We start from the raw sequence: 21,537 nt of genomic DNA, 5'->3' as shown, positions 1-21,537 counted from the left end.
GTGTGGGTTAGTATAGTAAGCCTAGCTGCTTTTTTTCCACTTGAAGAGTACTGCCAATATTAAAAATTGGGTAAATTATATTGAAAGTTATTTATAAAAATAGTTTGTATTTTTACTTGTAACGTCAAGTGTAGTACTTGACTTCATTAATTTGTACAGATAAATACCTAAATCCTTCTCAAAACCTGTAAAAGTCTTGGTCTAATTTTATCATAGCAGGAAGTCCCATTTTTTGCCTCAGAATGATACCTTTCAGTTTCAGAATGCCTTATTATGAAAGAACCCTATATTATGAAAAAGGGGCAAATTTCTCATCTATTCATTATTTTATATATGTGTTTGTGGCAATTTTTAGTACAGCTTAATTTTCAGTGGGGACTGCAATAACGTTTTCATTCTTAAAATTGGCCACAACTCAAAACATTGTTAGCTCATCGATCACACCCTTGTCAACAGGGGATTCAGAGTTCATTGTAAGCAGAGATCTTGAATCTTTACTTCTGCAGAATATCATGGTCTTAAAAAAAAAAAAAAAAAAAAAAACACAAAAAGAACAAAAACCAAGTATGAATTCATGATAGCACTGACACCAAAACCTGAAAGTCAAAATAAACATACACATTTGTGGGTAAAAGCTGATATCCTTTTTTTAAAAAGGCCATTTTTAAAATTTCTTTTGAACAAGTCACTGCTCTCTCTGTGTCAGTTCCTGATATAACTGCTGGGCTTTACCTATATACTATTGTATACTATTTTTAAATCTCTATTCCGTATCTAGAAAACAGCTGTATCAAGGTAACCAAATCTGATTTTTATTTGATAACTTCCTTATTTCTAGGAGAAGTTACAAAATGAAAAGTTTCTCAAATACACACAACCTCACAAAATATTTCATGAACTGGGAAAAAGAAAATCAGGATTCCAAAACTTCTACTTAAATGCCACTTACTTGCCTAGCAATTTACCAGAAACTCCAATATTAACTCTAAACAAGTGAAAAAAGAAGCACAAGAGGCACCAAACTTAGCTCTTAAAACAGCAAATGTCAGTCTTGACATTTACATCACACTGGTAACTATATACATGTGCTTCCAAAACTAAGAATTTCAGATTACTAACACTATTGCTGAATAGGGTAGGATTGTACTATCTGTTTTAAAGGTTAGTGTTCAGTGGCCTACCATAACAGATCTAAAAAAATGAATAAACCAACTAGCAGGTTAAATTACAACTTTGAAAGAAAAGCCATTAAGAGTCCATTTCTTTACAGATTGTATTAAAGACTGTAAAGATCTGGAGGCCAGCAATGCAACCACTTGTGTTAAACAAATGATAGCTATCCCATTTGCAAATTTCCACAGTGGTATGTCTAAATGTTGATAAAGCTATTTCAGGCTGACAAGGAAGGGAAGAATGATAGGCAAATATTCCCTACAGTTGCTCCCTTCTGTATGCAAAATCCAGAAAACAATGCAAGTCTCCCTACTGCAAGGAAGCAGTATAAATTCCTCTCAGTTGCTAGGTTATGTCATCACTAATGAGACTGTTGCCTGTTTACTTACCTTCCAATTACTTTTAAAAATGGGGTAAGATTTTAGACAGAATATACTTGTGTTACATTAGAAGATTTTAATCCTTTTTTTTCTGGAGAGAATATTATCCAGAGCTACTCCAAGAGTGTAGTTTCTAACCAAGACTCCCAGATCTGGTGAGGTTACTCTTCCCACTGACTCTCAGAAGATATTCACCAAGATATACTAAAAAGTGCAGTGGAATGTATGTTGGGAATTAGTGAACAGAATTTACAGTTGGCACAATGTATGCCATATACTCTAACTGCTTGGGACACAATCTCACATTCCTTAACTTCCCACTTTCTGGAACTTTCATGCCACGGAAAATCCTTAACGGAGGCTTCCCAGGATATTGTAGCAAAATAACTTTCGAGGGTAATAGCAGGGTCATGTTGTTTTGTAAGGTTATTCATTACAGTTCTACTTGATAATGGGTTATTCGTTATTTTTGGCACCTTTCTATGTGGCACTCTGTTCTGAATCTAAAACAGTAAAACGTGCTAAGCAACATAAAAGTGGAGAGTAATGCATAGTTTTTTCTCTTACGCCCATGTTTAAAATTTACCATATCCTACCAAATTTAATTGTCACTTCACAGCTGAAGTGCTTCATTTCCTTAAAAGTCTTCATGAAAACTGTCAAAGGTTTTGAGTCCAAAAAAAAGTCATAACTGTGATTTCTCCTTTTATTAATTTCTAGACAGAAAACTGGCTGTTCCTACTGCGTGATCATAAAGATTTCAAATTATATGCAAAAATTGAAATCAATATTTTTTGATACTGAAGCTGACTCACAATACATCTTCCTTTTCTTAAGCACAAATTTATACACCAAGTTTGAAAGGCTCTAGTGAATTTTAATTAGATCGTATTTCTTAGTTACTGATCCCTTATTTCCTATATACACTTGATACACAGCTGAGTGTTGCTGAGTTACTGTTCAGTATCAATTTCAGAGGAGAACTGCACTTTGAAGTAATAGCACTAAACAGCAGAATGCCTAAAAAATATACACGATTATATACATACACCTTTCCTTTACAAACAACAGAAGATTTACAACACTTCTTAAAGAGATCAAGTTTAACAGTTGTATTTATCTGAGGGAAATCAAGCACTTTATTTGGTTCAGTATCAGTTTCATTCTGAATAGTGCAGCTTGAGACTATTAGTTATTTCTTTGAACTGAAAGTCTGTAAATGTATATAAGAAAAAGATGAAATATTTTAAGGATTTATACAAATGGTTTTGCTAACCTCGTACTGTCAGCTTGCTATATAACTGTGAGTTCATTTCCTTGTCTCTCTTGTAACGTCGAAATTCATCAACGGCCTCCCGTACCACCGTGACCGTCAAAACAAATCCCTGTTAAAGATATAATTATGCAATTCAAAATTCTCAAAGTGCTAGAATAGAAATACACAAGTAGGAATGCTATACAGAGTAAGAACATATGCTTAGAATATTTACTTTTTTTTCATTTGGATTTTAGTGTTTTCTTCAATCTGTTAAAATAATATCTTGGCTTAGTCCAAAAAAAAAAAAAGAAGATCATACTTGTACATTGTACAAATATAATTAGAATAACTACATCTCCAAATACACGTAATTTAGATATAATATGAAATTTCAAAAATTAAAATGCTTTGGATGAGCTAAAGACAGCCTTTGTAGTTCAATAAGCATATTTCCCTATCTTCCACAAATTTTAGGGCTTTACCAAAAACATTTAAGAAGTCTCCAATTCTAATTTTGAGTTCACTGCCTTTTTCCTAACAGGGAGAAATGAAAAGGTAAATGGATGGCTAGTTTGATTAATTTTGCCATCTTAAATGTAGTTATTTATGAATACGTCACGAATATTGATTAAGAAAAAGGGGGTTTGTTCTGAAAAACTAAGTATCTAAACGCTTTGGCTACTACTTTCACAGGATAGTGCCACCGCAGTTTCTGCTGGAAATGCAGAGTGCGCTATATACAACTAAGACCGTCTCTGGCCACAAAAGATGGTAAACTAAAAAGAATACGGAACAGTTTAGAGATAAGCACATAAGAGTTAACTCTCTCCCTTTCTAAACCTCCTCACATATGGTCTTCTGGCTTCTTAAACTCAAGTGCTCAGTCCTTCTCCATCAGTGAAAGGCAAATAAAATTTTTAACAGTAAAGGGATCTTATCATTACTATAAGTAAGGTAGCTAAAAAATTCAAATATTCACAAATCCTCCAACAGATAAGGTTCTAGATTATCTATCTAGCTTCAGACACCCACCAATACTTCTACAGAAGAAAATTTATACTATTAGACTTCTTTTCTTGCAGAAGTCCAACAGTTTGCCAACCTTCTCCTTACCTCCCAGCAATGAAAAAGGAGTGAAGGTGTAGAGTTTTCCTAAAGGAGTCCTGACTAAAATTCTGCTTTTCAATAGCAAGGGCTGTTTTGCAGTTCCAGCCCAAAATTCCAAGGCTTACTCTGTTGCGACCTTATAGTTAAACTCTTCTTGTTTGTTCAGGTTTACATTAGCTACAACAATTATATTAGAACTACACAGAACAAAAAAGTACCTTTGCAAAATGCATTCCTTTTCACTCCTTGGGCCTAACTGAATGAGCAGTAGGGTTTTCCCCTTTTCTGGCAGCAGCATTTTCACGAGCTTTGGCAGTATAGATATTTTAGCAGCATAAAAAAGGCACTCCTGAAACACCTTCAAATATATTTTCCATTTGCACATCTCTCATTAACTAGACAGTAATCAAAGCACAGAATGCAAGGTGTTAATTGCAAGAATTTCCCCTAGCAGTCACCGTACCTTACCGGGCAGCTCAGTACGGCTGACTGTGACTATGAGGAACAATTTAAGACATTTCCCTTTTTCCTCATTTGCTCAAAGGAACTTGATACTCTTCCAAAGGGGAGCTGAAATTGTGAAGCCAATCTTATAAAAAAACCTGTCATCTTTCTTTAACTGTAAGCAGTTAAATATCTTTAGCATACTGTTTACAATCAAACTTGTATGCTTTACATTCTTTGTATGTCGGACTCAAAATGAGAAGTCAGTTCCCTACTGTGTGAATGACAACAAACCAGTAAAATACAGTCTTGTCTGAAGAACTCCAGTGCTTGATCTAAGTGTATTATGTCTCTTTGTTGCAAAAACTGTTGAAGTAAAAAACAGAATGAAAACAAAACCAAGAACCTCCAAAAAACCCCGCACCCCACGAAAAAAACCCAAAAACCTTTTAGCACACAGTCAACTTCTATTCAGTTGGTTTTAAGTATCAGGCTGAAAAATTTTTCTTTTCCTTTAAAATCTTGAGAGAAAATACAATCCAAGTCATAGCTAATCCTCTGATTATTACTAAAAATTTATCAGCAGTTACGCTCTCTTCAAAGAAAACCAAACTTATCTGTTAAGCAACAAGGACAGCCCAATGGGTCTGACTTAAATGTTTTATACTTTCATCACCCATACTGAGCCTTACTCAACATCTAATTAATCTCTTTTACCTGGAGGTTAATCATTAGTAGAAAAGCTATTCATGTAAAAACAAGTGAGCTTGTACCACTAGCACTAACTGATATATTGCTGTATTTTCAAGCTGTACATGAAAACTGGCAAACATCATTCAAAATATCCTTGAAAAGACAAACACATCTATACAGAACTGATTACCGATGTTTGCAAAATACAGTATTTTCTCCCTTCTTTGGGCAGGGATGAGATAGGCTGAGATGCTAAGGGATTTTTTTTCCTTACTACCCCACTAACATAGAGAGCTGTACACAGCACTTCACTGTGAAGAGACCAACTTCCAGACAAGGCTGACTTCTGTCTTTTCTTATCGGGTCAGTGACAAAGACCTTTGTAAATACCCATTTCAAATCCCACTGTTGAACAAGCTTTCTGTCCTGGAAGTGTTTTTTGTTGCAGCAGAAGCCAAAAGTTGTCTGGAAATAGAGGTGTGAGAACCTCCAGGACAGTCTCTCCATTTATCGATACTTAAAAGGACACATGTTGCAAAAATTAAAACAACAAAATCAATCCAGAATATTTACTCTATTGACTTCAGAACGACCTTTACTCAAGCAGTCAGCTTGTCAGTGTTCTTCTTGAATACCACTGAGAATAAATGCTACTGAAAAACACCTTTTTTTTTTTTTACAAATTTAGAAAATAAAGCATTTGTTCTTCCTGCCTTGCTTTTAAACCTGGGATGGACGGGCCAGGAGAGAGATGAAAGAGAAGGTAATGATCTGGTCACAAACAAGAAAAGAATTCCAAATCATGGGAATATAGCTGGCAGACTACCAAAAGGGCCTCCTCTGAAGAGAATACAATTTTCAAACCTTAGGAAACCTAAGTCAGAAGCAACTGGTTTGAACAGTTTCCCAAGAAAATACTGCAGAGGGATCAATAACAAAAAGATATATTGAAAGGAAGCCCGTGCAACTGGCAGGGCAATCAATTAGGAAAAGCATGTTTAATGAATAACTTATTTTCAAGACGCACTTTCCTCCTGCTTTATCCATAGCTTAAAATATTTTATCTCAATTTTGGTGAAAAAAGGACATGATCAAAACCGATATAGAAGGAATGCAAAAAATTTATGCTTTCAATTCTGCCCTAGCCTGAAAACATAAAATAGTGAGCAAATAACAATAAACTGAGAGAAATTTAACACACAAATTTCCTATGTTACCAAATAAGGTTCTCTACTAGCTGGAGGGTTTTTTGGTTTGTTTTTTTAAACCTCTCAAGTGACCAGCAGCCAGAAAGGAGCACTACTCACTCAGACTAGCTGGTTAACAAAAACGACCTCCAGCCTGTGGGGCAGGAGTGTGGTAGGAAGGGAGGGCTATCAAACAACAGCTTTTGGAGTATCTGCTGTAAAATACTGTAATTTCAAATAAGCATTTTACTTGTTAAATACTTTAATCACTGTAGTTTACCAGGTGCAAATTTATGAAATGTATATATACATGAACTTTTCATCTGATGTTAAAACAACCAAAACTTCTAGTTAATAGTATTTTTCTGTTTACCAGAGGAGCCCAGTACGTGTACAGGTAGCCTATTTTCAATGCTGGTACAAACTGTGAGCAGGACACGACGAGAAAATAGAGATTCAAGAAAAACTTGAACTGTTCATACAAAACCTAAAATGAAAAACACAAAATAGATAAATGCCTTAAAATTTGTACCCATAATGTACATAAAATTCACTTTTTCATGACAGTAGATATAAAACCATTATATGGCATACTATTATATATGGTACTATTATAGTACCATAATACCATAGTATAATAGTACCATAGTACTATTATAGTACCATGTAGCACAATATGCTATGTATCATCACAACCTACTGCATGAACTATAAGTTATTTTAATATCATACTGCTATTTCTGCTGAGCAAAATCCTTTTATACTAATGCCTCTTCACTCTGAAAAAGCAATTTGCTAAATTTTTAATATTTTGAAAACTAGACTATGCGAACTCAATCTTTACAAATATTAAATATATATCAAGATCACTGTGCAAAGATTTACTCTGAAATTTTAACAGTAAACACAATTCCGATGTTTGTAGAAGCATCTTGCAATTTTATATCTGTAATAGTTACCTTTATGAGTTAAAACAGTTTTTGAAAATTCTTTTTTTTTATAGTATCAATAAAAAAAAGCAAAGTTTGTATCTGAACTTTCATTGGTTACACTAACTTTTCATTTTTAACTGCTAAAACTTTTCTTCCTAAAAATACAGCATTAAAAGTAAGTCTTACTTTTTCCTTAAGTACCAATACTTAAATTCTGTTTTATCTGACTCGCATCTTTTAGTCTTAAATTTTCATATCCTGGCCTTAAATAATAATCATTGGCATCAAATGAACAGAAACCATTTACAAAAATATTATCCTAGTCTTTGTCATTTGAACTTCTACAGAGTAACACAACTGAGTAGGCTATACCATGCTGCTCTGCATCACTGTGAGAATACCCTAAAACTTCAGCCCTGCCTGCAGCACATATAGAAAACAGTATACGTGAACTCCTTGTTACTTTTGTTCACTGCATTCCCTCAGCACACCCTCTCCTCAACACAGCCACTGAAGTTTCTCTTCTTGCAGGGGTGGAACCTCTACAACTCATCTGCCTTCTTTCTGAAATCCTTTGGTTCTCAAAGGGACAAAGGCTACTATGAAGTCAGATGCACTCCTTCAAAATTAGCATTTCCCACTGTTCTTAAAAATAGTGAAACTAGTCAATGTTCAAGAATAAACGTTGTTCAGGAAGATGAAGTGAACACTACAGAAAAGATCCAGTGACTAAGGGTAAGCGACACTGCTCTCTTTCCAAATGGCTATTGACTGGAAATCGCAGAATAAGGCAGTATTCTTCGGTTTCCATAGCAAGACAAGCTTTTTACAAAATCAACCACAGTTTAAGTTTCCAGAAAGTTTAAACTACAAAAAAATTGTAACAGAATAACATGGGCTTCTGAAGTAATTTAGAAGAAATGCGCAGCATTAAATTTCTCACAAGATTATTTTGCAATAAATATTGGTACATAAGATATGTTTATTAATAAATCAAAGGTTTGTTTTAAACTCTAAGATAATTGTCCAAGTTTTAAGTGAAGACACAGTAACTTTATCACAGAATACATTGTCCCATATTCCAAAGGAATGACAGATGCACAGATTCCTTGGTAATTAAAAGCATCACTTCAGCAAGCGCATGTTCTCAACATCGCTTTAGTTATAATTAAAATGCTAAGAACATTATTCATTTTATAGAATTTTGAATCTTCAAAGACTTCACACATTTCTTTAGTAGGCCAGGATAACATGGCACCTCCAGCAGGATGATCAGAAGTGGCTACTAAATTTGGAGCATTGAGACTTGAGAAAATGGATAATCAATTGTTTCAAAGCAAAAAGATTCAAAGTAGATCAAAAAGCCACATTTAAAGAGTGTCCCCATCTTTTAATCTTACAATGCAGTTAATATTACAATGACTTCTGCAAGAAAATCGGAATTATTGGACAGATATTTATTGCTCTTACCAGTCCAACTTTATTACTCAATTATGTCAAAAGCTACACCCTAGGAAAAAATATTCAGGGAAGTTCATTTCAAAGTGTTTTTTTGGCAGGCACAACAAAGTAGCAGTACCTCAAAATTGCCAGTTTCTTGCAAGAGTGCTACATTACTGTTCAGCTAAAGGCTACAGCCACAAATCAGAAGACTTTTTCAAAAGCATGGAATTCTATTCCACTATTTACCAACAAAACTGTAAAGCCAAAAAAAGTAAAATTTGAAGTTGCAGGGAAAGTCAGAGCATTATTCCAAAACGAAACTAATTCAGCTTGAACCTGTACCTTATGTTAATACTGATGAAGTTCATATACTCGTTTCTAGCAGTATGTTTAACTGTTTACAAAGCCTTGGTATACCAGGTCAAAGAAAATTCCACAGAGTACTTTGGGAGGTGCAGATCTGCAAAAGCACCCATCTTGCAGGAGAAGGTGGGAGTTAAAAAGCACCTTCCTACAAATCTTTTGAATCCTGGCAGACCACTGACAGATCATTCAATACAAAGCTAAATACTTCAGTCTAGTTAAGCAAATTGAAAAATCTCCAGTTAAATAAAACTGATAAAAAAACAGACTACTGCTTTGAAGTTCAGGAGAGGTATCTTAAAAACCTGCCCATCACAGCAGATATTCTTTATGGAAATTTACACAAAATTCCTAAGCAGCTGTACCAAGATGTATATGAAATAATAAACAGAAATTGAATAAACTGGTGTAAAGGTAAGAGTAGTAAGTATTTTATATAAATGTTAGGAAATTAGATGATATTTTGGAAATGTTACAGCTCTTTTAGCCAGTAAGTAAAATTCTGTTAATCTAAACATTATTTTAAGCTTGTATTTTGATAGGAAATCATTGAATATTATCCATTGCCAGCGGCAACATTAAAAAAGATACAACTCTAAACAGAAGACAAAACTTCACATGATGAAAATTTCAGCCAGGCTTAAGTCATTGGAGTCAGTATTTCTGACTTAGTCACATTTATGGGTTTGGAACCAATACAACTACGTTCCCTACAAATTACTTCTAGTGGAACAGCATAAAAACCAGATAGCTACACAGTATTTCTAATCAATGAAAAGTGTTAATTTATGTCTAAAATTAAAATTTAGAAACATTTTATTTTCACCAACTATTGAGCTTTACATTGAGGATGTCACTTCATTTTTGAAGTTACTACTGAGTTTCCAAATACTACCACCAAAATAAAAATCTGATTCTGCCTAAACTGTAAAAATCAAGATTTTCAAGAGATCAAAAAAGAACAAACATTGTCTCTCTCAACAGGTAATTGCAAGCTATTGCCAATCCCTATAGGAAACATGAATCTAGTTTAGGATTTGTAATCTACACTGCAGATTTCTAGTCACAGTAATCAATGGCTTACTATATGCTTAATGAATTTTGTGACCTTTAGGAAAGCATATGTGGCTTAACCAATTTCAGTGTATTTAATAATTTAAACTTTGGAAGAAAACATTTACTTTGTTCAATAGAGATGAGAATATTTTATCCACCTGTGATAAGTGACATTTTATTTCTTTGACAAGAGATCAGTCTTAGTTACAAAGCCATTAATTTTTTTTGTTTTAATAGAGAAATGTATTAGAAAGCACCTGCCAGTCATTGGACCAAAGAGGCCAGAAGAATAGAATCAATACTCTTATAAACCAGCATGATCACTTAAATAAAAAATTTAAGACAAAGCATGTCTGTATTCAAATGTAGCAGACATTCAGTTTTTGCAACAGGACACAGGACTCTTGGACGGTATTAGTAAAAGTATGAGTAAAAGCATGTTAGTAAGATTCATAATATCATAGCAGCATACATTTTTAGGTTTTAACTACTGAAGCTTCAAAAGTTGTCTTCTCTATTGCTATATCTCATTATAACAATTTTTTTTAAAAGTATGAACTAGACAAAACTAATGTCTCTTGTCTTCATAGACACCGTGAACATTATAGGCAAAAAGCTGAAATTAAGACACAATATGGCTTCTTAGAAAAAAGTGACAAAAACCCTTCCACTTCACAACAAAAGTATTGTCTGAAGAATTGCTTTCAAAACCAAAAAGACATCACTATTTTTAAAACTGCAATAAGAAATACAACTCTGAAAAGTACTAGTTCATGAAATTAGGCCTTACTCGTCATATAAATTGAAGAGGTGGGTTGGTTTTGTCCTTTAAGGAGTTGCCTGTTTCAGAATACATTATTTATTATGCTTTCAATGGCAGGCAGTATGAGAAAATATCCATGGGAGTACATTGTGATTTTCAACTATTTATTTCTCAATTGAAGTCAGTGCTTCATAGTATTTTTCACAACTGACTGTGTAGAAATGCTTCTGTTTTAAAAGAGGATTACAAATTTCTAATGATGAATAGAAAAGTGCAAGGAAACCCATCTCAAATTTCTAAAGCTTCACTGAACTCCAACTACTCGATCATACACACTGCACTTCTTTAGTAAATATCCCTTTGAAAACAAAACAGTTTAGAAAAAAAGCAGCCTTGCTCTCAACTGTCAATTTTCATTGAAGACAATGAGATAAATGTAAAGAGAAAAAGAAGAATCTGGGCAAAGAAAGTTATCTTTTTGCAGAATTGTCAAAAAACACTACAGAACATATAGTCAACCCACACCAAAAAATGGTTAATAGCCTTACCCCAGGTATAAAGGTAAAGACGTTGTATTTTTGATTTTTTATGGCATTTTTGGGGTATTTTTCTTCACACTTTTCAGGACACCCAAGCCACACTGTGCGAGCCTTCAGCTCTTTCTTTCTTCGGCAAATGTTTATGAGCCAATCAGAACAACTGAAAAGAAAAACAATTGTTTACTTTAAAACTAAAGATTTACTATATGTGATTACTATTTCCAAACCTGGAACCCTAAAGGCAAATACCTAAGAAAAACAGGCTTAAAAATTTTTGCCACATCTAAATAAGCAAGCATGATGTTGACTTGTAATATTTAGGGCATTTACACAGTACTCAACTCATTCAGACATATACATATATAAACACTTGCACATTCTTTACAGGAAATCCTAATAAAATAATGACAAGTTTCACTACACCTTGCCCTGACACAGGTTCAAAAATTCTAGTTAATACAAGTCTGCATTAGCAGTGACTAAATTCTCCCACCACTAAATAATTAACTCATCCATCATACCTTATAAACTCTTTATCTTGTATTACTGATACTCAAATTATGCTAATGATTGAAGAGGAAATAAGGCTTCTGTTAGATAAAGTTAGAAAAATTTCAACAGCTTTGTACACAATTACCACATAATTTGTAAACCTTAGGTTTCCTCCATAAGACTGCCTATAGCAGACATAACAGGGAAGCATACCTAATGCCACACTGTCAAATGTTTTCAACCAAAAAAAACCCCGCCCATGTAAATGCAGATCAGACAACGATCTGCAATGGTGAACTTCAATTCACAGGAGAAAGGAAGAGCATCCTTCCCTAATCAGCTTACAAATCTACTGAAGAGGGTTCAAACTATGAGCAATCAGATAGACAGGAAGAGCTCACAGCCACCTTTAAACAACTGCAATTTGGACAAGGACACAGGAGTGATGGGATGAGATCACAATGTAGGAGGAACAAAAGGCTGGCAAACAATATGATGCCACTGAGGCTCAGCAGACTATTTACTAACAACAGTAAAACAAGAAACAAACATGGATGTGACTCAACTCACATAATGTAATCAGCCTAAGACTTGCTAGGACTATCCACAGGGGCAGATTATTAATGCAGATGAGTACAGATGGTTTGGAAAGAACTGGCAGTATGGAAAGAAAAGCAGGTTTGCCATACACTGTATATACTTGTTTTACAATCCCATATGTTAAAGGAGAATTTTTCTGCATTTTTTAATACTGGGGGGAGATGTCTTAATCATGTTGGGAGTCTGCTTTAGGCAAGCGAATCAGACTTGAGCAGACAGGCCTTCTGTGAGCACCTCCTGCAGCCGAAGCACAGACCTAGCTGGTCACAGTGGATTTGAGCTACATCAGCAGGTGAAGTTGAAGGTGAAAGAAAGTGACACACATTTTCTAGTGAGGTCTTTGAGTATAATGACAATATTTTTGATGCAGAAAAAAGAAGTAACCATTAGGAAGCTCTTATAAATTGTATTCAAACCAACAGAAAGGATTTTGCTGAGAACAGGACAGGAAAATTACAATCCAGTCACCTCAGCATTGCTTCCTGGATGAATTCTGTATACTCAACCTATTAGTATGTATTCGTACACACCTGAAAGAAAACAGAAAGTAATAACCAACACTGACATGTCAAGACCAACGTCTAAAATGGAACTAATTTCCCTCTGAGAAGAACCAGATGCACTACTGCTTGAGAGCACATGTCCTCTCTTGACCCCTGGGGCTTTGAGCATCCTGACCTAGTGAAAGATGTCCCTGCCCATGGAAGCAGTGGTTGGACTAGGCGATCTTTAAAGGTCCCTTCCAACCCAAATCATTCTATGATTCTACATCTCCGATAAAACTTAGTTCTCAAGATATTTCTCATAAGTAAAGGAACATATTCTTGGAACTGACACAGTTGGAAAAATCGTAATTGCAGAGTAGTTGTTATAAACCAAAATAATTTCAGTGAAGTTCTGCAAAGCTTTATCTAGAACTTACTGCGTAATTGACTATCGAATATTTCATTTTTCAGACAATAAAAAGCTAGAAGAGACGGGAGTACATGCAAAGAGGAGATTAGAATTCAAAGCTGTCTTGACAGATTGGAAAAACTACCTGGAAGAGATAGAACGCAGTTAAACAGGCAGAAGTGCAACATAGTATGTTTATACAGAAATAATCAACTATGCAAATACAGAATTGGAAAAGTGTTAGATGGCAGCTCAGAAGAGAAGGACTCAGTTACTGCATAAGAATGATATACATGTGCAAAAAAAGGCATATATCTGGTCAGCGTGGACAGGCATACTGCTAGCAAGTCATGAATGTATTCCTTTTTCCAAGTCCAGCGCTAGCAAGATCTCAGTTGGCTTGCAATACCGTTGTGAATACCAAATTTCAACACACAGGCCTATTGGGAAAACAAAGACCACACACAAGAGCAACAAAACAATTACAGGTCTAGAAAGCAGGGCAGGCTTGTCTACTAGGTACACCGAAAGAAACAGTTGTCCAGAGAAGGCTGAGCATGGACCTATATGGTTTCAAGTATGTAAGAAACAGCTGCAAAGAGGAAAGGGACAATTATTCTCTAGGTCCACCATGATTAAGTAATGAGGGACTTCAACTGTGGCAAATAAATAAGGGGAGAGGACAGACATTGAGTAAATGCTTCTAACTACTAGGGTGGAAAGAAACACTTAAGGAGGCTGGAATTGCTACAACTGCAGGTCTCTAAGATCTGGTTAGATCAGACATAAGTGATAGGTGTAATTCATCCTGTGCAGGCAAGGAATCAACTGGACGATCTCTTAAGGTCCTTTCCTATTCTGTTTTTTCACAATTACAAAATCATGGTACACACAAATATGCAGGGAAGGAAGGCTGATAGTTAGCTTACATCGCCACAGTCCCACTTAAAATGTTCTTGTCTGTGTAGCCTACATTATCCCAGGCCCATTACAAACTAATTTTGCCAAATAACAAATAGAATTCAAAGTTGCAGGCTCTTTTTAAGGAAAACTAGAAGTTATGCAATAGTAAAATCATTCAAAGCAACATTCACTTTGTTATGGAAATGCCACTACACCAATACTCATGAGCTGACATTTAAAACACTTCAATTTTAAATGCTGGATTCTTAAGATTTCCTCCCTGAAGCTTTCACTATGGGATGGACATCAATTTGGTTTGATCCTATGTAAACACACATTTTATTTTTGTTACAAATATAAGCCCATTCAGCAACTTTTTCCCATCACTTTTAAATAGTGACAAAGAATTAGTCTTTCATAAAAATTGTAACAGTGTTAGTTCAACATTCAAAATTCAGCCCTGTTATTTAGTAACACAGAAGTCAGAAAAATCAAGTTACTTTGATCATTACTTAAATTTGTCTTTAAAGCAAAATTAATAACAGTCTTTCTATGTCACGGTGCCACAATCAGTTTAATGGCTGTGAACCTATCCTGCTGCTGCTGAAATGGCTAGTACTACCCTCCACCCATAACAAAGGTGTGGATTCTTGCCCCTTCCCTTGTGCTGACACAACTACTCATGCAACTGCATGGGTAAACCAGACCTGCAAATTGATCCAGCTGTAAACTAATGCAGAATAAAAAGGGGGACTGTTTTCAGTTAGATCTACCCCTGACCTTTAAAAAAAAAAAAATCTATAAAACTATAAAAATAGTTGAAACAACGCAGCCTAGGTGCTTGCAGGAGAAGGTGGAACGATTCCACTCAGTGCCAGCTTGGATTTACACTTGATAAAACTGCTCATGGAATTAAAGCTTTAAACGTATTAGTTTCCGGGGCAGGGGGGTGGACAGGACAATGCAAACCAAAGAGACAGCTTAGCTGTATAGTAAGAAGTGTCGAGACAGATCTGTAGCAAAAGAGTTGCAAGGAAAATAATTTTTTCCAGGGAAAGTGAACATGCATGACAGCTTCTGTCTACAAGCCCGCAGACAGAAGTTTTCTGAGAGCCTTTGAAATCTTGTATTGCTTAAATCAGTTTTTGAATTTAAACTGTAAACAGACTGAACATTTGATTAGACACAGTCTCTTGCAGAATAATTTCCTCAGACACTGAGGACTTCTCTATTGCTAAAATTAAACATGACTAAAGCAACTGAATTATACTGCCTTCCTCGCCACGGAGTTTCCCCTTCTTGAAACTACTTTTTCCATTACAGATCGATAGAGAAGCTGAAATAGATGCCATAATGGCCATTAGTTTAGCAAATGCCAAAAGTACAGACACAAGAATGATGTCTGGCTGGGAAACAACTGTGATGCCTTCGATAAAAGGGATCTGACTGACACAGAGCTAACAACACTCAAGTTCTCAGACACAAGAATATCTCAGATGATGGAAATATTACAGGTTATGCCCAAATCAGTATCGTAATGGTTCAGATGAGTTTTACTACCTTAAAAGTAAAAATCAGTTAGATTCTGCCATTTACAGTCTCAGCAGTAATCACTGTTATATCACAGGAAGAATAAGGTGGACATGCTGGCCTCAGAAATCCTAATCAATTTATATTAATTCAGGTTTTTAAGAACAATGAAGTCTACCCGGTATTTTTGAAACTCAGATTATCAACACTCAACACATACTTCATCTGTTCTCAAATTAACCCACTAAATCTGTGTGAAACAAACATCAGGAGATAAATCAGAATAGCATTCTCTGAGCTTCAAATATCCTAAAAACATAATGTAAGATGTAGCATGATCAAGATTTCCCTGAAATCTTTAATGTAAAACCACACCTTATGCTATGGATTGAGCGATTAAAAAAAAAAAATCACATTCTTGTTTATTGATTTAAGCATTTGTTTCAAACATCCTTGCCTAGAAAATTCAACATATGCACAGAAAGCTTTTTTTCTTAAGCTAGCTAAAAGCCATGTTGCCTGTATCAATACAACAGACTGTATATATGAAGAAATTAACTAATTGATAAAAGAACTTTAAGGTGTATCTATTAAATGGTTTTTTTACCAACCTGCTTCCTAACATACTTTTTTTTTATTTGAAGGAACAATAACCACAGTCTTCATTTAGTAACTGATGCCATATTAAAAAAAAAAACAAAACTGGAGTAATTGTTAAATAAGAACCCTTAACTTTTTCATAAATAGAGCGTATCTCTCCAAGTCAAAAGCTAAAGTAAAAGTCTCAACTGACTCTGCAGCTCTAATAATAAAGGCTTTTTTTATCTTCTCTTTTCATTACTTTTATCCTACAAGCTTAACTGCCAGTATCTTTCACAAAACAGCATTTTCATCAGAATGGAAAGATAATATAAAAGCTCTATATTGTCTGCAAGGGTCAGCTTTTCCTTATTAGGTTTTAAGTAGCAGAAACTAGTTCTGCAAAGAAAACATACTGTAATTATTGTACTCAACAGGTAGCTTCAGTAATCAGGCCAAAAGCAACACAGTGGTCATGTCATTCTTAAAAGATCAGCATTTTCCCATGCTTCTGCATAACAAATGCGTTGCAGATTAATTGAAAGCGTACAGGCCATCTTAGAGCCCAAATTAATCCCAGCATTTGATATCCCCTTCACTTCATATGGAAATGCCATTCAATGGCACCATTTTCATAGGGACAAAGTGTTTTTTGATAACAAGTGGAATGTAAATCTCATGAGAAAGAAATCAATCCAGCCCAAAGAACTCCAGAGTATTGATCTATGTGCATTATAATTTCACAAGCTTGAAGAGAATTTGTAAGTTAAAGGGGAAATGATTACAGCCACAAAACAGCTGCTATACCACAAAGTTTTCTTTTAACTGTGCTATGAAAGCAATAAATAAGCAGTTTCTGAAGTTAAAAGTTATATTGGTTGAATTAAGTCTTCAGTTTGTTCAAAATCAAAGGCAACATTTATGATTTTTTTTTCTTGCAAATGTAAAAACTGTTTAAAGAGCTGCAGATTTGCAAATAAAGTTCACACCATTCAGTTCCAATCAAGAAATCTGTTGTCTAAACAGGAGTTAAAAGCTGAATAAAGGATTTTTTACAAAATCAATTTTAATGTACAGTGAACTTTGTCACACCTTCCATATTTGCTCCCGCCAAAAGGGTGAAATTTTTTCAACTAAACTGTAACAGTTTGTGATGTAGCAACAAAAACCTATAGAATATAAAATTCTAAAGCTGCAAAGTAAGAGATGGAAAACTTACTCTCACAAAAGTGAGATTAATCCTAACAATGCAAGACAAAAAAAAACCAACCTAGTGGGTATGGGGGGTTTTTGTTTGTTTGCAACAAGTAAAGTGATTTTGAACACAAACACAAGACTTTCACTGAGAACCCAAAAGAAATCAGGGGCCCCCTGAGCTCGGCTCCAGACAAATGCCTAGTCTTTTACTGTGTTCATCTTTCTGTCACAGCTTTGAAAAATTTACAATTTAGTTTAAAGCACAAAAGGAAATTCTGGATGTGGAAGCTGAGATTTCAACCTCACCCAGTCTCAGGTATGAGATACTAATTTCCATAAAAACAGGGTGAAATTTTAAATTCTATTCAACTGAACAGGTTTCAGACTGCTATGCTGTACTTAATCTCACATTACACTCAAAAGAATGCCGTTTGCCTTCTGGAAATAAGTTTCAGTTGTTTGCATAACATGTATAATCCACCATCAACACACATGAAAATTGTTTTCCCACGTGTTCCTCTCCATTTCAAGTGTGAAGGCATCAACACCCAATTCTATCCCGAACTGATACTTTACACCACATAAAAACAGTGTAACTCATTCTACTACACAGTGTAAATAATAACTGCGTGTATGACAATATAGTAGCCTCCAGGTTTCCTGTGTGATCTTTTGCATGATCCTAGGCAACTTTATGAACTGCAAATAGACATTTCAAAAACTCTAATATTCTGTGGGTCCCAGCAAAAATTCATAAAGTTTTATTATAATGAGAAACCAGCAAAAAGAATAACTTAGCACTGACTGCACATCCCTGACGTTTATCAATAACAAAGCCTCAGTGGTGCTCTCAGCCAAGAGGAAACCTCCCTATCACCACAACGGGTATTTACATACTCACTCAGAAGTGCTCATCCAAGCTGAGGTTTTTATCCAGCCTGACTGGACCAGCAGATAAGATGCCATGGGATTCACCTTCCTTCCAGTTAATTTTCCCCATCTCATCTAAGCAGATGTCTGCACCTTTCTTGTGCAAGTATCATCTGCCTGCTAATACGCTACTGAAATTTCAAGCTTCTACTAGGATCTGGTGGTCTTTTTTTTTTTTAAGAGAGATTTTATTTTTTCCATGAAAAATGAAAGTTATCTGCTATGATGTTCTGTTATAGAAAACACTAATGTGATTAAAATGCCTCTAGGTATAAATACAAGACTGAACGACTCTTTATTGTATCCAAATTCAGTTGAGGAAATCAGCAAAGAAGAAGTCATAATCCTCTAAGGCCTCTTTCTTAGTGAGGGCTTTTCTTTTACATACCTACATTAGCAGTAAAATATGTATAAGACGTAGCAAAATAATGAATCTATAATGCAATTTCCTTGCTCTTTTCATTCTCAAAAGTCCATCAGAAACACGGCTCGAGTATTTTAATTAATAAGGTCTAATAAGTTTTAAAGTTTCTAGGCTTGAGCTCCACTTAAAGCTGAGATGTGCCTATCAATTTTAAAAAGCAAGCAAGAACATGAAATTTTGCAGTCCTCAGCATTAATGACACTTTCTTGTGACATTCTCTTACAATTGTGAATTAGTTCCAACATAAACTCATCTTGCAATTACCTGCCTCTACCCAAACACTAAATTCTCTGTCAGGGCAACTACACGGTGCAGTCTTTACTGGTCTACCTGTTTTCATGAAACTTACAGGAATGTAATCACAGTAACTAATACTCACTAATACTCAAAAAGCTGAACTCACCTGAAGTATATTTTTTGAAATGTATCTCAATTTTAAGACGTGTCCAAAAGATTAACAGCCTCTTCAAATACTTAAAAATGTTTCTTTAAAAACTACAATGGTAGTTCTGTAACAGAAACATTGCTTCCAAAAATCATTTACACATACAAACGCTGCTTCTGTAAACTTCGCTACCTTCCTTCCTGCTACTTTCCAAACACTTATTCCCTATAATAAAATTAATGATCCATGAGGTTTTTTTATGTCACTACAGAAGAAAATAAATCAACACAGATTATATTTTTCTGCAAATAGTAAAGCTGTATAACAAAATTATTTCAAAACTGAAGATGCACAAATATAGCTTTCCTTAGGTAAAACAACAGTATCAGGCCTCTTGGAATTTATTGAGTGCCATGAAAACCACCTGTGAAAACTTCTACCTAAATCAATTCTAAAATCATCTGCCAAAAAAAGCATTCATCATTTAAGTTCACTCAGTTCACTTGACTGATTCTCAGATTTTATCACTCAAGATAGAATAACCCCATGATTCTTAATCATCCTAATAGCAATTTCTGTATTTAGAAGTTTGCTAGCAATTCATTAGAAAGTTACTATTCCAAGGCAACTGCATACAGCAGAGTTTAGCACAAAGTTTCTAAATAAGAATTCACAAGAACTAAACAAGAAATCACAAGAGCTAATTCCAGTGGTAATTCACTCTAAGGCCACAAGTTACATGTATTCTTTAACCTTTAAAGTTGAAGTGTTAACTAATCATTAGTTAATGAATTTGCTTTTTCTTTTCAGCAACATCAATAAAATTTATATATTGTCAACTTAACACACTAATGCCCTCAAAAGTAAAAAAAAGTTTTAACCCCTCTACCCTGATGTGGTTTTGAGTAGAAGTGAGGACCAGGCTCATATGCCATATTATGCACTTCATACTAGTACAAGTTTAGTACATGATCTCTCTTAAAAGCCTCTCTTTTTCTTGCAAGTCAGCAAAGCAGACAGGAGAACTACACAGCAGCAGCTCTTCAGAACTTTTTTTTATTAACAGCTGGTAATGTCCTAGTAGGGAAAATGCAGGCAAAGCAATCAAAAGGTGCATGACAAGCAAATTATCGTGTTCCTGTACTCTGCACATATCACACAATACACCATTTACTTAATTCATTTAATAGTTTAATAAAAAGTACCGGTCTGCAACAAACCTAGTGCAAAGGAACTTCCAGCCACCACAGATAAACCATTCTAAGCCTCTTCTTCTCTGAGAAATTCTGGCTCTTGGTAAAGTATGGTAATCACTCTCATCATTTTCAAAGCCTTCTTCTGACATCATTAGTGGCATTTCATCCAAATGAGAGGACTCATCTTCCACTTGGTACCTGGCAAAATGAAATTAAAACACTAAATAAATAGCCAATACATAACTTATTACCGGGATTCTCCTATAGTAACAAGTTAATTTTTAACATATGGAATTTTATTAGAGAGATATTTTCATCTAAACATCTCATTTATTTGTGCTAACACATCAAAAAGAAATTCTGATTTGAGTTAAAGATGTGTAATACAGCAAAAAGGCCTGCAATCAATCATTGTCAATCACAGTATAAATCATTCTAGGGAAATTCTTGTTTCTTATATAATTTGTACGTACAGAGCTGGAACTTCATACTTTTCATAGGATTCTTTGTAAGATTTTGTTAAACAGAATTTACTTGGCAAAGTTTATAGCAGATGCAAGTAACTGAGTTTTCATGGAAGTACAGACTTTACATTTCCACTGAGTTTCTTCAACTTGCTTTCCTGATGCCTAGTCCTATGTGCACAGGCCTCTATTTGAGTCACACTTTCTACACAACTCAGCAGTATCTTAGTTTTAATTACTAAAACATTACAGTTACTTTTATAATTCTACACAAAAACATTCAGCGAGTCAAAACAGATTTGCCTGTGGGACCTATGGAAACAACACTAAGCTAACAATGTTCCTTTCCTCTCCAGAAACTATTCTCCAATTTTACATTTCTGGAATGCTTTTTATGCCAAGATGAAACATTGGAATATCTGGTAAGAAAATTCCCCTAAGTGCATGTAAATTGAGTAACTTATGCAGTTCATATTTTTATACCATTGGGAAGATAATTGAAAGAAACTGCACTATTACTCAGGTTTCCTTTCACAGACCATTAAAAGGACTAATAAGAATATTAATTAGAAGAAAATTTTTAAAGGAATTAAACATTATAGTCA

General features: G+C 34.8%; 1 protein-coding gene across 1 annotated transcript in view; it reads right to left on the bottom strand.

The window, feature by feature from the left end:
- ATP9B (ATPase, class II, type 9B) overlaps window positions 1–20,663 on the bottom strand; it is a 161,932-nt gene extending 141,269 nt beyond the window's left edge. Inside the window, exons 1-4 of the mRNA XM_009324471.1 lie at window positions 20,493–20,663; window positions 11,348–11,498; window positions 6,616–6,729; window positions 2,830–2,938 (exon numbers count right to left, since the gene is read on the bottom strand). Of these exons, the coding sequence (XP_009322746.1) occupies window positions 2,830–2,938; window positions 6,616–6,729; window positions 11,348–11,498; window positions 20,493–20,629 (511 nt within the window). The 5' untranslated portion in view covers window positions 20,630–20,663. The remainder of the gene's footprint in view (window positions 1–2,829; window positions 2,939–6,615; window positions 6,730–11,347; window positions 11,499–20,492) is intronic.
- Window positions 20,664–21,537: the final 874 nt, after the last annotated feature.

Source organism: Pygoscelis adeliae, unplaced genomic scaffold (assembly GCF_000699105.1).
Source record: "Pygoscelis adeliae isolate BGI_AS28 unplaced genomic scaffold, ASM69910v1 Scaffold95, whole genome shotgun sequence".
Lineage (NCBI taxonomy): Eukaryota > Metazoa > Chordata > Aves > Sphenisciformes > Spheniscidae > Pygoscelis > Pygoscelis adeliae.
The sequence above is the reverse complement of the archived record's forward strand: the minus strand, read 5'-3'. Positions and strand labels throughout refer to the sequence as shown.